This window comes from Barbus barbus (assembly GCF_936440315.1).
Source record: "Barbus barbus genome assembly, chromosome: 38".
In the NCBI taxonomy this organism is placed as follows: Eukaryota; Metazoa; Chordata; class Actinopteri; order Cypriniformes; family Cyprinidae; genus Barbus; species Barbus barbus.
Genome location: NC_136716.1, coordinates 18,263,387 through 18,279,712, shown reverse-complemented (window position 1 = coordinate 18,279,712; position 16,326 = coordinate 18,263,387). Strand labels below are relative to the sequence as shown.

Below are 16,326 nucleotides of genomic sequence, written 5' to 3'. Positions count from 1 at the left end.
GCAGCTATATATTTTTTTTTTTTTTTTTTTTTTTTTTTTTATTATTTTTTATTTCGACTATCCGGGTACTTTTGGGGGCCTTAACGTGCCCGAAAACTCTTGAAAATTGGCACGCACGTTGGAACCTGCGGCCATTAGGACGCCGCTGAGGCTGGGACCCGGGCGTGGCACAGGGGCTCTACGGCGCCCCCTGCAAAATTGTCAGAAAGCTTGATGTATAGCTCACACATACTTGCACGTATTCATATGAAACTTGGTACACATATAGAACTCATTGAGCTGAACAACTTTCACGCTGCATGTTTTAGGCTCCGCCCAACAGGAAGTCGGCTATTCAGGGCTGTTTAAAAAGCGCATGCTCTGGAATTTGATATACTCCTCTGAGGATTTCCATACGATTGCCACCAAACTCGGTGAACATGATCTCAAGACATTGGGGACGCTAAATTGCGAAGATATTTTTGATATGTCGAACGGTTTGCCCGTGGCGAGGCGATGAAGTTATGGCGAAAAATGAGACCCAGGAAATGCCTAATAACGTCCACATACATTGTATGATGTAGATCAAACTTCAGTGATTTGTTCGTTGTATGATGCCGATCGGATAGATGTGACTATTATGACTGAAAGTTATAGCGCCACCAACTGGCTGCAGGAAGTGTGTCGTTTTCAAAATGCTTTGAATTCAGCATCTTATTTTTACTCGATTTGCTTCAAACTTCACCAGAATAATGTCAAAACACGGCCGATGTAAAACTGTGAAAGGAATATTGATATCTAAAATTATGTTACCATGGCAACGTGTCAAAGTTGAAAATTCGTTTCTGGTGATTTTGAGGCAGATAACATGTTTAGAATGTCATGAAACTCAACACACATATCAGTATTAATGATAGTTAGACACTGGAAAAAGCTCATAAACGGGCGTGGAAGAGGCACTCTATAGCGCCACCTTTTGTCAAAAATGGGGGGGTTAGTTTTAGCTACAGACACCAAACTCGGTACATAAATTGTTCTTATTAATCCGGACAACTTTCTAATTTACAGTCATTAGCTACGACCAACAGGAAGTCGGCTATATTTATTTTAATGTGGGTTTTTTTAAAAAACGGGCTGTAAACAAATTAATACTCCTCCAAGCAGAAACACGGAAATCACACCAAACATTTTTTATCATGATGCCAAAATACTGAAGATGCTAAATTGCGGACGGATTTAGGATATCTTGAACGATGATTTAATGGCAATTTATTAAAGTTACAGTAAAAAATAGATTTTTTTTTTTTTTTATCTTTTAAGAGCAGCTTCCAAACACTTCATAAAAAATTACATACACAGAACAATACAGTGTGAGGATATGTGATTAATTTCATGAATTTACAATACACTATGCAGAGGAGAAAATTAAAAAACTATCAGAGAGTTGATATACTGCTTCTGAGTGAGAGCTCCTGTCACTGCATCTGAGTGAGGGGTGGGGGTGGGGTGGGCTGTGAGTGACTGTGTGAGTGACTGTGTGGATTGAGCCAGTGGGTGAGAGAGAGAAAGAGAGAGAGAGAGGGTCTGTTTTTTTAAATCTTTAAAAAATGCTTATAAATCATTAAAGATTTTGATAACACTTTATAATAAGGTCTCAATTCTTAACATTAGGAAATGCATTAATTAACGTGAACTAACAATGAAAAATATATTTTTACAGCATGTTAATTCTTCCATGATAGTATGAACTAACAAAGAACAATTTTTTTAAAAGCATTTATTAATCTTTTTAATGTTAGAAAAATAATCATGTTCAAAAGATAAACTTTAAAATTTAATAATATATTAACACATTTTGGAATTAATATTGATCAACATTAAATGGTATATAATTATTAATAATTATATATATAATGATAGCTACAGACACCAAACTCGGTACATAAATTGTTCATATTAAGCCGGACAACTTTCTAATTTACAGTCATTAGCTACGACCAACAGGAAATCGGCTATTTTTTTTTTTATGTTTTTTTTTTTTTTTTTTTTTTTAAAGGGCTGTAAACAAATTCATACTCCTCAAAGCAAAAACACGGAAATCACACCAAACATTTTTTCTCATGATGCCAAAATACTGAAGATGCTAAATTGCGGACGGATTTAGGATATCTTGAACGATGATTTAATGGCAATTTATTAAAGTTACAGTAAAAAAGAGAAAACTTTTTTTTTTTTTTTTATCTTTTAAGAACAGCTTCCAACCACTTCATAAAAAATTACATACACAGAACAATACAGTCTGAGGATATGTGATTAATTTCATGAATTTGCAATACACTATGCAGAGGAGAAAATTTAAAAACTATCAGAGAGCTGTTTCAATGCATCTGAGTGAGAGCTCCTGTCACTGCATCTGAGTGAGGGGTGGGGTGGGGTGGGCTGTGAGTGACTGTGTGAGTGACTGTGTGGATTGAGGAGCTGGGTGAGAGAGAGAAAGAGAGAGAGAGGGTCTGTTTTTTAAAATCTTAAAAAAATGCTTATAAATCATTAAAGATTTTGATAACACTTTATCATAAGGTCTCATTTCTTAACATTAGGAAATGCATTAATTAACGTGAACTAACAATGAAAAATATATTTTTTACAGCATGTTAATTCTTCATTGATAGTATGAACTTACAATGAACTAGCAATGAACAAAATATTTTTAATATTAGAAAAATAGTCATGTTCAAAAAATAAAACTTTAAAATTTAAAAATATATTAACACATTTTGGAATTGATTTTGATCAACATTAAATGGTATATATTTATTAATGATGTTAACTAACAACAGTTAAATAATGTTTTTTAACATTGGTTAATTCACAAATAACATTAAATATTAACAATATATTTTTTACTTTATTCATTTGTGTTAGAAAAAATTATTCATGTTAGTTAATGGAAAAATAAATCATTAAAAAATTCTTATAAATCATTAAAACCTTTTGGTAACTATAATAATTTCTCATTTGTTAGCATTAGTAAATGCATTAACTAACATGAACTACCAATGAAAAATATATTTTCACAGAATTTAAAGTTTTATATGTTGTTCTGTGTGTGTGTGTGTTTCACAGAGTTGATGGTTTGGATTAACTCTTTAATTGCCGTATCCCTTAAAACCAAACTGCCAGAGGGTTACTGTGATGTGTGTGCTCGCTGGGCACCGTTTTATCGATGCCACCGGGGTGGCGTATGCTGACGGCTTGGGCCCGTCATCGCTGCTTGCAGCTATATTTACTTTTATTATTAATAATATTACTGTTGCCGTCACCACAACATATTATTATCACAAAATATCATTATCATCACCATTTTTATTATTATTATTATTATTATGCATGCGCTAGTACTAAAAGACTACTACTATTATTCAGATTGTCATTGCTGTTTATTTTCATTACTGTTACTATCATTGCTGTTCTATTGCTGTTTTTGTGTTCGCCGTATGGTGTATGTTTTGCACTCTTAATAATAATAATAATAAATAAATAAAAAAGTAAATGTGAGCAAAGGCAAAAGTTTTGTAATGGAATGCAAAGGTTTCTTGGGGAAGCAAAACAACTTTTGCGGAAAAAAATAAGGCTAAAGCATTGGAATATTTATTTTCCTCCCATCTCAGACTTTTTTATTATTATGTCCCTTTAGGAGCCAGTATACAACATACATGTAAACTTAATATTACAACTTACATCTGCACAAGATGCAAATTCTTAAGGGAACTTGAAGGTGTGCATTAATCAGGTTGTGTAAATCATGTTCTGAATACACTCTTAGCATAACAATGGACTAAAATATGACAATGAATATTTAAAGCAGGGTTTCCCAAAAAGATTTTGGAGAAACTATTCCTTTTCGTTTTTATTATGATTTTTAACTGTTATACTAAAGCTGTTTTTGTCTTTGCTAGGCTGTCTGGGTCAAGCTTTGGACCTTGTTTTTGTGTTGGATGCCTCCAGTGGTGTTGGAAAGGACAACTTCGTCCACCTTCAAGACTTTGTTCGGAGCACCTCAGTGCAGTTTGACATCAATCGAGATGTGGCTCAGGTGGGACTGGTGGTTTATGGGAGGCGGCCCGTCACAGTCTTTGACCTGGACAAGTTCGACTCGGGCTCCGCTGTGCTGAAGGCAGTGGGAGACGCTGCTTTTCTGGGTGGGAAGGCCTCTACAGGTTCAGCCCTGCTCCATGTGCTCTCCCAAAGCCTGACGGTGGGGAAAGGAGCACGGCCTGGAGTCAACAAGGCCGTGGTGGTTCTGACAGATGGGACGAGTGCGGAAGATGCAGCTGTGCCTGCCCAGAAGATCCGGGATAGCGCAGTGTCAGTGTTTGTAATCGGCATCGGGAACATACAGCAGGAGGTTCTCTTCCGCATCACAGGCTCTGAGGATCACATGATCTCTGTACCTTCATATGATGACCTGAAATACTCTGAGGATGTGCTGGTACAGATGGTGTGTACAGGTAATAAGCTGAATGATATTCCTCTTTGAAAGCATTTTTCGTCACTGATGTGTTTATATTCTTGTGTTGCTCTCTGTAATTTGATCCTCTTTCTAGACGTGAAGAAACCTGTTAACCTGTGCAATCCAAACCCCTGTATGAATGATGGCGTCTGTATGCTGCTCAACGGCAGCTACCGCTGTGATTGCAATGGTTGGAAGGGTCCACACTGCGAAACACGTCAGTACCAATAACTACTAATTCGTTTTTGGACAATAGGAAAGGAAAGGAAAGGAAGTGACGTGTGACCAAGTATGGTGACCCATACTCGGAATTTGTGCTCTGCATTTAACCCATCCAAGTGCACACACACAGCAGTGAGACACACACCCAAACACACTGTGAACACACACCTGGAGCAGTGGGCAGCCAATAGACTGAATATGAAAATGGACAAAATAGTGGGTAGTTGATAAATATATAGTTTTTATAGTTTTCATTCAAGCTTTTTGCATTTTTAGGTTACTTTAGGCTACAGTGCTCCAACACATAATTCCAACACAGGCAAACAGAGTTCAATACCTGATCCTTTCCCATCCTATCCCCTCTCTGTTTCTAACTTCACTTCCTATCCAATCTAACTACTTTGCTTTCTAAATAAAGGCTAAAAGGGAAAAATGTATAAGTATTCCAAGATATCTCATAGTCCTGAGATTTCTTTTTTTTTTTTTAAGTATTTAAATTTAATTAAAGTATATACACCAGCCTTAAGTTTTTTTGTTTTTTTTTTTAATAAATGAATACTTTTGTTCATCAAAAGTGACAGTAAAGATACAGTTTTGTTACAGATGAGGTCTCTTTCAAATAAATGCTGTTCTTTTGAACTTTCTATTCATCAAATAATAAAAAAATGAGTCAGTTTCACAAAAATTAAGCAGCACAACTGTTTTCAACATTGACAATAATAGGAAATGTTTCTTGAGCACCAAATCAGCATATTAGAATGATTTCTGAAAGATCGTGTGAAACTTAAGACTGGAGCAATTGCTAATGAAAAGTTATAAATTGAAATAATATTTCATAATATTACTGTTTGACTTAATTTTTTATCAAATCAGTGCAGTTTTGGTGACCATAATCCCAAACCCAATCCTTTACCAATCCAAAACTTTTAAACTGTAGTTTATACATTTTATTTCCATGCTTTATAAAATGAAAATAAATAAATAAATACCAAATAATCAATGTATTATCTTTCACCTAATTTTAGCTGTTTTATTGTTGTTTTAAGGTTAGATTGGTTTAGATATTTTTGTTTTATAATAATTATACTGATTGATTGCAGTGTAAATCCTGATTATTTAAACCATTTTATGAACCTGATGTAACATGGTTTCACACATCTGCTTATGTCAGTGCTCAATATGATTTGTTTATTTTTCTATGCCCACCGGATGGGTCATAATTTTGGTGTTTTCTGAATGGACAAGGGGTTGGCAGGGTGTGTTTAAGTGTTTTGATTGATATATTTCTTGAACTTGTTTTTCAGGAAGCAGAGAGCAGCCATCCAGGGGAGATCTTCCTAAACCTGCAGGCCTGAGGCGCCGTCAGCACAAGAATGAAAAAGAGCTGCTGCAGCGCTATAAGCAGCACCGCAGGAGACACGCGTCTCCAATTCAGCACAGATAAAGAGGAAAAACACACATAGAGACACAGCTCAGCGATGTGCGTTAGAAATCATTCTCAGATCCTGATGAACACGCAGGTGACACTTCAAACAGGATGTGTATCTATTTCATGAATTTTGTAAATGCTATTAGTGACTTAATTTTTTCTTACATTTTTTTTTTAATTTGTGGTCAATCTTAAGGGGTTTGATGCTGTTTGTATAGTTTATTCGGCACTGAAAACCCTTTATGAATATATATTCTGAGATTTGGACCTGCTTGTCATAATGAAAACTCCTTGTTACATAAAGCCTCATGTTAGAGGCTTACGTTTTTGAGCATATTTATTTTGAATTAACTACAGTGGTATGTTCCTCAATTGTAAAGCTATTAAATTTTTTTTCCAGAACTTTGAGCCTAACTCAAATACTTTATAGTGCTGTTTTGGTGCCACCTACTGGAGAAAATGCAGTTTTCTTCCATTTCAAAGCAGGATGCCTTGTGCTCAACTATTGGTTTTGCATAAATATGAATTGCTGTCAGTACAAACTTTTATTTGAATAAAAAGTGCATGTTTCAGCTAGCGTATAGTAACAAATCAAAAACACTGAACGGATATGTAATATATATTCACATCTTGGTTACCAGCATACATGAACCAAGCTACAATGTACAAGATGCACCAAATGGCAGATTTACGAATTTTTTAATCTAAATGTTTCAATCTAAAAATAGTGGTTCTTAAAGCTCGCCTAACTGTTTTTGGTCTCTTCTCAAGCTTGTGAAACATCCATCAAATAATGTGCACACCATTAGAAGAGTTAAGTTATTCCCTTCCTTTCACTTACATAAAACTGACTTGAATAGATTTAAAATCTATTGTCGTCCAGTGGCGTTATTTGGCAGGGAACAGAAAATATTGTCTTGGATCAGCTGCCTGCATGTACCCAGTACCATCTCAGCCTCAGCCTCTGAATGCAGAGAAGCAGGGACCAGTGGAAGTTGATGTTTCAGAGGGGCGGAGCCTACAGGTCATTGGACACACCCTTTTTCTCTCCCTCCTTGCTTGAAGCATTTGCCTTAGCAGTCCTTTGAGCTTTGGCTAAAAAGTCAATTTATGCTCTCTGTTCCCTTCCACTAGGTTGTGGATTTTTTCTCCCATTCCTACAGAGAGAGAATGACAACACAGGAATATATTGTACAAAATGACTGAATACACTTGTGGTGGTAATGGTTTCAGATAGTAATAAATTAGAACTTTGCATAACCATATTCATAGACCCATTGTTATATATACACTATTGTTCAACTGTTTAGGGGAAATTAAGATTTCTCGGCAAAAATGCGTTCATTTGATCAAAAGTGGCAGTAAAGACATTAACTTTGTTACAAAAAAATGCTGTTCTTTTGAACTTTCATATCAAAGAATAATGAAAAATGGCTGCTGAAAATTCAGCTTTGCCATCAGTGAATACATTTTTTTTAATTAAATTAAATCATTTTTTTTTATTTCACAATATTACTGTTTTTACTGTATTTTTGACCAAATAAATGCAACCTTGGTAAGAATAAGAGACTTCTGTCAAAAACATAAAAAATTCTTACCAACCAAAAACCTTTAAATGGTAGTGTATATACTACTATTCACATGGTAGTTTAATGTACTTCAAAGAATGCAATGGAATTACCATGGTACATGTCCAAAAATCATGTTAATTAGTACTTTTCCATGCATAGTTGCTTTGAGAAATGTATTAAATGTTATCAAAAAACTAAGCTCTCTGTTAGGACTATGGATGCATAAGTGGACTCTGACCTTGGCCTTCTGCAGAACGTTTCCTTTGCCGGATGCCATGATGGACAGGGGTCTGTTCTTCAGCGCTGTGGCGGAGTTGACAGGTGAATCTCCATTGTTGGTGGTGTTGGTGGGTGGATTTGGAGCAGGGCTGGATACAGGTGCCATCTTAGGCTAGAATACACAACAATATAATCAGCTAGACTTGTGTTTCACAAAAAAAAGTATAATTATTAAAAACACAGTGCAATTTTGTTCTTAACTGTACTGAATATTTCCACCTAGTATGCTTATGTCAGGTAAGCAGGTTGGTTTTGCAACAGATTATACACTACTATTCAGAAGTTTGAGTAGGTATGTTTTTTTTTTATTTTTTGCCTGTTTATTTTTTAAACGTATATCTTGCTCACCAAGGCTGCCTTTATTTGATCAAAAACACAGCAATAAAAACAGTAACATTGTGAAATATTACAGTAACAATTTTAAATTCTATATTATATATTTTAAAATTCTGATTTGCTGTCGACATACTAACCGCTGAAGTTTCCAGTAGACTGCTATCTACCGTGGTGCCAAGTGTAAAGGGTCCAGCTTCCACTTTTCTCAAATTCTCCTTCACCTCCATCAGGCTAAGCTCCACCTCCACTCGCCGACGCTCCGCCTCACGACATGTCTCCTCCATCTGCTTCAGACGAGCCTCCAGAGAGGCCTGCTGAGTAGGGTCTATATGAGCCATAATCAAAAGCATTTATTAGCATTTTACATTTAGAGTGACATTGTCATAGTATGTCAGAACTAACAAGTAATATATAAACAATTGCTATTTGAAAATAGAAAGAAAACACAAAGTTGAAACGCCATCAAAACTACTGCTTTTAACACATGGGCATTTCCAAACATGACCAATAGGTGACGCTGCAATACCTTGGCAGGAGCTCAGCTCCTCTTTCACCTCTCGCCTGTCTTTCCTAAGTGTGGCCAGAGTGTTTTTAACCTCCTCCCTCTCTCGCTCCAGCTGATCTCTCTCGTCGGTGTAACGCCGCACGTCTGCTTCCGTCCTGTTCTTCCCTAATTTCACCTCAACCGACCCCGGGCCTGCTAAACAGGAGGGAATGTGTAGGAGCTTTGAGTCATCACCTACATTCACATACTGAAGGTATGATCATTTGAGTGCATGGCTGGGAAAAGCACAGCAGGGTAAATAAATACAAGTTTTATAATTGACAGCCCTCACCTGCTGGAGAGAACTTGAGTTTATCAAGAAATCTATCTGTGCTGGCGGCTCTTCCTCTGGAGGTGGGCGGACTCTGGGGCGTCTGTGCAGATGTATGGGGTAGGGTTTGGGATGTCATTGAGGTGGGAGAGGCCCTCTTTTGGTTTTCCTGACTGAGGAAACTGATTTTTTGAGTCTGGATTTGCAGATTGGGGGCTGGAGAGGGGTCTGTGTCCACTCTAGGAGCAGCAGGTGGAGGATCGAGGTTCTCTGTGCTGCTCGGTAATGAGGTTTCACTTGTTTCATTCTGTTTTAGAAAAGAATAGTATAGAAGGTTTTAAACATTTGTATTAAAATATTTGTATATTTACCCTGCTGTTCCAAAGTTTGGGATCAGTAAGATTTTTTATGTTTTTTAAAGAAGTTTCTTATGCTCATCAAGGCTGCATCTATTTTAAAAAAAACCCTGTAATTTTGTGAAATATTATTGCAATTTAAAATAACAGTTTTCTATTTTAATATACTTTAAATAAAATGTATTCCTATGAAGCAAAGCTGAATTTTCAGCATCATTACTCCAGTCTTCAGTGTCGCTTGATCCTTCAGAAATCATTCTAATATGCTGATTTATAGTCAATGTTGGAAACACATTTTTGGAACCTTTGATACATTTCAGGATTCTTTGATAAATAAAAAGTTAAAAATAATAAAAAGTGTTTATTCAAAATAGAAATTTTGTGTTACAATATACACTACTATTCAAAAGTTTGGGATCAGTAAAAAATTATTATTATTTTTTTTTAAAGAAATTATTTTATTCAGTAAGGATGTGTTAAATAATAAAAGATTTATATTTGGAATAAATGCTGTTCTTTTGAACTTTTTAATCATCAAAGAAAAAGGTATCACCGGTTCCAAAATATATGAAGCAGCGCAACAGTTTGAACATTGATAGTAAATCAGCATATTAGAAAGATTTCTGAAGGATCAAGTGACACTGAAAACTGGAGTAATGGCTGATGAAAATTTGCCGCCCTGTCACAAAAATAAATATTTTAAAATATATTAAAATAGGAAACCAATATTTCACAATATTACTGTTTTTTCAGTATTTTTGATCAAATAAATACAGCCTTGATGAGCATAAGAGACATTAAAAAGCATAAAAGAAATCGTATTGATCACAAAGTTTTTAACGGCAGTGTACATGTTTTTATTTAATTTTATATCATTATTAATAAGTAAATATCTGTATTTTGGCACTAACAACACCAAGGTAATGGATTTAATTACCAGGGAATGCATATGCTGGCAAAAATGTATATATACGCTGTCATTCAAAAGTTTGGGCTCAAGTAAGTTTTTTTTTTTTTTAGAAATTAAATTATTCAGCAAGGATGCATTAAATGTATGAGAAAGTGACAATAAAGACATTTATAATGTTGCAAAAGATTTCCATTAAAAAGTCAATTTAAAGAAATGAAACATATATATAAATAAATAGTTGAAATGTAGGTCTAATAACATGTATTTTCCATTTTAAAATGGTTAACCTCTTTAGGGTTTAGCTGATCATCCTGGGGAGCAGCTGAGGGACTGAGCTCTGTTTGTGCGGTGTTGGATGTCTGAGGTGACACTTTGCCCGAGCTCGTGTGCAGGAAGGAGCGAACCGGGATCAGATCCAGATACACGCTGTCCTTCCCGTTCTCCTCGCTGCTTGCTGTTCCCTCCTCGCTGCCATTCTGAACCTCTTGAACCTCCTACAGCCAGAGAAAGCAACAGTATCAGAGAAACATTATTGAAGTTGAATGGCCTTACAAAAACACAACACTGTCACAGCAATGACTTCCTGTCACTCGTATTATTTTTGGTGGAATGCTTAGTGAATCTTCCACTATCCTGAGTCTATGACTCAAAATAAACATGAAAGTGGGTGCTGTAGATTAATGACAAAAGCATGGCAAGGGTGTCTCACCCACCTCCTGTTCGTTCTCTGTGGATGGTACATCATCGTATATGTCATCACAGGTATGAGGGTCTGATGGAAGGCTGTCTGTGTATGTGTTGGGCTCTGAGTACCTCCTCTGCATTAGACTGACAAATACAAACAAATCAGGCTCCAAAATCTCAAGAAAACAAACAAACCTATCATATGATTATGAATATAATTCATAAGTAATATGGGGCAATTTATGGTATATTTTATTTAATTTTGTCTGTTTACAGTCTCAGCCTCAAGGCTAATGTTCAAATTTTCTCCTTTTGTATACCATGGACCAACATACGAGGGTGAGAAAATGATGACAAAATGTTCATTTTTGTGTGAACTATACTTAAAAAAACAAAAAAACAAAACTGATGTACATGAAGTAACTTACTACATGGACGTCTTGGCAGCGTTGACAATACTGGATATTCTCTCAGAGTTCACATAGTCGTAGGTGAGATCTTCTGGGTCTGTTTTGGTGCCTGTCTGTGACAGTATGAGCCCAAGCCAGTGGCCCATATCAGCAGAGGACTTAGCCTGAGAGGAAAGAGGAGGATATTTAATCATTGATACCCCCAGAGATATTTATATATCTTCAAGGGTGCAGCTAGGCCTGGTAAAATTATCTGCCCAAAAAAAAAATTTAGTTTGCCACTGACTTCTGGCCTGAAGATGGCAGTCACGTTGAAGTTTATATTGAATCCTCATTATCATGAAGTAATTTTGAGATGTTACCATTTTGTCCCCTCAGTCTTTGTTTACTGAGAAGTGTCTTACTGAAAACTGATGATAAACAACTCAAGAATGAGGGCAGGAACAGTTTATGAGCCGTACTGTAATTCAAAATTGATACACAAAGAAATACAAATACAATAGCATTCAAATTTTTTAATACTTTTATTCAGCAAAAGTGCATTTAATTTGTATAAAAGTGACAGAAAAGATTTATTTTCAGAAGATTATTATAAGATTTCTATTTCAGATCAATATTCTCTTTCAAGAAAATCTATTTATCAAAAAATGGATCAGTCTCTGCAAAAACATTAAGCAGCACAACTGTTTTAAAATACTATAGATAATAAGAAATGTTTCGTAAGCACCAAATCAGCATATTAGAATGTTTTTATGAAGGATCATGTGACACTGAAGACTGGAGTAATGGCTGCTGAAAAATTCAGCTTTACCATCACAGGAATAAATTACATTTAAAAATATTAAAATAGAAATCAGTTATTTTAAGTTGTAAAGATATTTCACAATATTAGTGTTTTTTCTATATTTTTTGTCAAATACATGCAGCTTGGTGAGCACAAGCGACACTACTAAAAAAAAAAAAAAGACTACTAAATCTAACCAACCCAAACTTTTGAACAATAGTGTATATAATTCGGAAGTGTCCATTATTTGTTTAGCACATAATAAAATAGCTGTGAATCACACAAAGATGTATACACCAGAACTGAATGAAGAGAGGGGAGTTCTCAGAAATCTGATTCAGGCTGTTGGACTGATGCCAAAATACATGAGTGCATCAGGCAGTGAGACGGAGAAACAGTGGCTCATCGTGAGAGTGTAAAAACTTACTAATCAGTGACCTCTGGTTTACTGTAACAAACAACTGTCTAATACAGATGTTACACACCACAAACTTTGGAAGATATTCAGTGTTTTGTTTGAGTGAGCAAGCAAGATGACAAGCTGTATATAACTGTATTTTCTGTTTGCTTCCTGTCTGTGAAATATTATTATTGTTGGATGGACATAAATTTACTAAATCTAAACACATTTCCACTCATGTTTTCAGTGTTTTCATTATGACTGTTCATGATGAGTTTTTGTTGTGCTATTATATACTTTATTATTTCCCAAATATCTCTTTCAGATCTCTAAAATGCACATAGAAACCAAATGAACTGTGGCTGAATGCTTTACAGGTCAATCAGGCAATCTCATCCTAAGTGGGTGGAATATGCTGCAAAGTCATGCGACTTGCTATGCAGGACGCTAGTTAGATATGAACTTCTCTTTACTCACTTCTAGGGTTGCGAGTTCCTCTCCATCCATTTGGATGCGGAATGAGTACAGGTGCTCAGGGCTGGGGTCTGGCAGGACCATGCACCCCTCCAGAGCCACTGGCTGCTGGGACACTTTGCTCTTGCTTTTGTCATTGTAGATCCAAAGCTGCCTGTCCCTCACTGAGCACCACCTGCTTCTCCACTGGGTGTGCACCAGGACGTTTAGGTAGCCTGGAACAAGGAGAAGGTGATGAAAAAGGTAGGTTTTATGGAAGTTTTTAAAACTTGTCAACTAATAATAATAATGATTGGTTACCTGACATATCCACAGTCTTCTCCGGACTTTCCAAAGAGGAAACTTTCTTTTTTCCAATGTTCATAAGGTTACTAAACTTGCCGTATTTCTTCTTAACTAAAGTTTAAATGACAATTGAAAGGTAAATATTAAATACATAATTGCAATAATACAACCAGTACAGTAATATTGTGAAATATAACAATTTAAAATAAATTTAAAATGTAATTTATTGCAGAAATGGCAAAGCTGAATTTTCAGCAGCCATTACTCCGGTTTTCAGTTATCATGATGCATTTTTTGTTCTTATATCAGTGTATTTCCATTGAAAATAACGGGTATACAAAGTTATTAACTGTATTTTTATTGATGCTGCAGTCAAGTTTGCAACTTACAGCTGCCTGGTTCATGGTTAAGCAGCAATCTGAGGTGACAAGCATCTTCAACTCTACCAGTTTAGACAACAAGTCACTTCCAGTGTATTCAAGCAAACAGACACCTAAAAGAATAGCTGCAATGGTCCACTCTCACCATCTTTGTTCTCCAGGTTTTCTGTATGACTGTCTGTGCTGCTGCCACTCTCAGATGCCACTGAATATCTCTCACTTTGCTCACCCTGCCAGAAAGAGCAGAACTTTTAAGCTTAACATGATACAGAGACTACTTTATGAAAAATCCAGCCAAAAGTTTCATACATAAATCAATCAGAGAATAACCCCCAATCCATCATACCTTAGTACAGATGAGCGTTGGAGAGTCAGTTACATCAGCAGATCCTCCAGTATTCTTCGGACTAATTTCTTGAATAACCTTGAATAAAGATGAAAGGCTATAAACAATGCACAAACAGAACACTGATTATTCATCTATATGGGCCAGACACCATTCTCCCACACCTTTAGCCATTGTTCAGCCTGCTCTTTGCTCTGCAGTCCTAGGACGATGGCTTCTCCACCCAGTGGGGTTATTTTTAGCTTGTGTTCTTTCCTCTTAGTTTGTTTCTCTTTGTAGACAACACTGCAGCCCAGCAGACTGATATCCAGCAATGGAGTCTGATCCTTTGAGCTTTTGTAGCACTGAACACAGTAGCATTAAAAAAAAAATCAGACACTGACTATTTTAAATAAATATAATTCCTAATAGAGCTTTACTTAAAATTTTTTGGGATATTCCACTAGTGCTAGTAAATGTCAACATAAAACATTTTTGTAGCAAAAATAGAAGATCATGACGCTAGCAACACCAAGGTCATGGGTTCGATTCACAATAATTGAATGAACTGATCAAATGTATAGCTTTAATGCAGTTTAAGTCAGCATCTGGCAAATGCATAAATGTAAATGTTAAATGCAAAACATTTGCATCCCATTTTTCATCTGTAATGAGACATTTTTGAGGGTTTTTATGGGTGGAACTTGACTTTTTTCCACTGAAAATTGATTGAATCATGAAAAGTTCCATGAGAGGTGGATGAAGGGGAGAGCTTTTTCAAGGTCTTTAAGAGGTCTTGGTGACACCATCCAAATAAAGTCATTTTAGGGGTGGTGCAAGTTTTTACATTTTGATTAAAGATTACAAAAAGACAAACTTTTATTCTTCATAATTATGAAGATTATATTATTTACTTATTATTTTACCTATTATTTACTTACTTATTATTAGATTATTTACTTTCTTAATGCACATATGACCAGTAATGTGCATTAAGAAAGTAAACGGTCATTTTTATTTAGGTTGACTAAATTGTCTGTTTGAAGGGCATATTAAAGTTAAAAGCTTTAAAAATGTACGTAAATAATTACAACTAGTTTTAGCAATACATGTACACATTGTGTAAACTTTCAGATCATAGATCAGCTATGGGTGGGAAATGGGTGTCACTGACATAAGCAATGATGTCACATACCAAGAGACGATGTTCGCGAATGACACACAGCTGTTTGGCCCACTGGCCGAGCCACTTCTTCCTCCAGAGGAAGGCACAGATGCGCGCATCTTTCATTAACTCGATGGATGCCTCAGGAGACGGCCACTGGTGCTGCGCAGTGAACTTACCCTTCGTCACTTCTTCCTCATCATAGGACTCATATGAACTGCTCACTGGTTCTGTATCGTCTGTAAATGTGAAATGTGAGAAATATCAAATATAAATAGCAAGTAATTCCCAACAAATTCTGTTGAATTTAGCATTGTGTGAGAGAATAGTTCACTCAGAAATGTTCTGGTTTTCAGTCCTATGTGAGTTTCCTTCCATGGAAAACAAAAGGAACGAGATGAGGATTGGTAAATCAAGGACATGATGGAGGAAACGATTGTTTTTTAACTGGTTTTTCTAGATAGTTTAGTCTAGTTAAATTATTTCTGAGAGCTTTGGGGCACAGAGAAGTGAGAGTACATCATGAATATGGCAGCCATGCTCTTAAGCAAGCAAGCACATGCAAAGTCAGCAGCCTTAAGCCTGGATGTATTAAACAATGAGGTTTTCTCAGAGCCGTGCACTTCACCGCAATCTATAAAGTTAGTGCTGTTTGTTTGTTTTTCTCTCTTGATCTACACTGAGAGAAACAGAGATAGATACCCTGAGTGATCACAGCATAGACCACACTGTTTGAAGCTTCTATGCGCTTCCTGACCCCTGTGATGATGGCAAAGCAGCCAAAATCTACAGAAACACAGGAGGACAATAAAAGGGGAAATGTAATAAGGGAGGAAGAGAAAAAAAGATCAGGTGAGAAGCTGTAGATGTAGTGAAACCTTATGTGGCTTACATGTCACATGAAAGAAACAGGAAGAGTAAATAAGTGCATTTGATGCATGAGAAATGTTCATTAGTATTACATAAACTCTAAACTCTGGGCTGCACTAAATATTTGTGTCTTGTGGTTTTT

The 16,326-nt window shown here is 36.0% G+C and overlaps 2 protein-coding genes across 5 annotated transcripts in view; one reads left to right on the top strand and one right to left on the bottom strand.

Annotated features, from left to right (window-relative positions):
- Positions 1-6,732, top strand: part of LOC306857806 (von Willebrand factor A domain-containing protein 2-like) — a 43,166-nt gene extending 36,434 nt beyond the window's left edge. Inside the window, exons 12-14 of one of the 2 annotated variants that reach the window (XM_079397973.1) lie at positions 3,936-4,487; positions 4,584-4,706; positions 6,016-6,732. In XM_079397973.1, coding sequence (XP_079254099.1) covers positions 3,936-4,487; positions 4,584-4,706; positions 6,016-6,155 — 815 coding nt within the window. In that variant the 3' untranslated portion in view covers positions 6,156-6,732. The remainder of the gene's footprint in view (positions 1-3,935; positions 4,488-4,583; positions 4,707-6,015) is intronic. The other variant, XM_079397974.1, reaches the window with a different exon arrangement.
- Positions 6,671-16,326, bottom strand: part of LOC306857805 (actin filament-associated protein 1-like 2) — a 38,759-nt gene continuing 29,103 nt past the window's right edge. For 2 of the 3 annotated variants that reach the window (XM_079397971.1, XM_079397970.1), the window contains exons 6-19: positions 15,345-15,553; positions 14,335-14,514; positions 14,171-14,248; positions 13,970-14,054; positions 13,460-13,555; positions 13,163-13,374; positions 11,520-11,665; positions 11,121-11,235; positions 10,695-10,901; positions 9,163-9,448; positions 8,853-9,026; positions 8,464-8,651; positions 7,950-8,102; positions 6,671-7,297 (exon numbers count right to left, since the gene is read on the bottom strand). In XM_079397971.1, coding sequence (XP_079254097.1) covers positions 7,271-7,297; positions 7,950-8,102; positions 8,464-8,651; positions 8,853-9,026; positions 9,163-9,448; positions 10,695-10,901; positions 11,121-11,235; positions 11,520-11,665; positions 13,163-13,374; positions 13,460-13,555; positions 13,970-14,054; positions 14,171-14,248; positions 14,335-14,514; positions 15,345-15,553 — 2,156 coding nt within the window. In that variant the 3' untranslated portion in view covers positions 6,671-7,270. The remainder of the gene's footprint in view (positions 7,298-7,949; positions 8,103-8,463; positions 8,652-8,852; positions 9,027-9,162; positions 9,449-10,694; positions 10,902-11,120; positions 11,236-11,519; positions 11,666-13,162; positions 13,375-13,459; positions 13,556-13,969; positions 14,055-14,170; positions 14,249-14,334; positions 14,515-15,344; positions 15,554-16,326) is intronic. The other variant, XM_079397972.1, reaches the window with a different exon arrangement.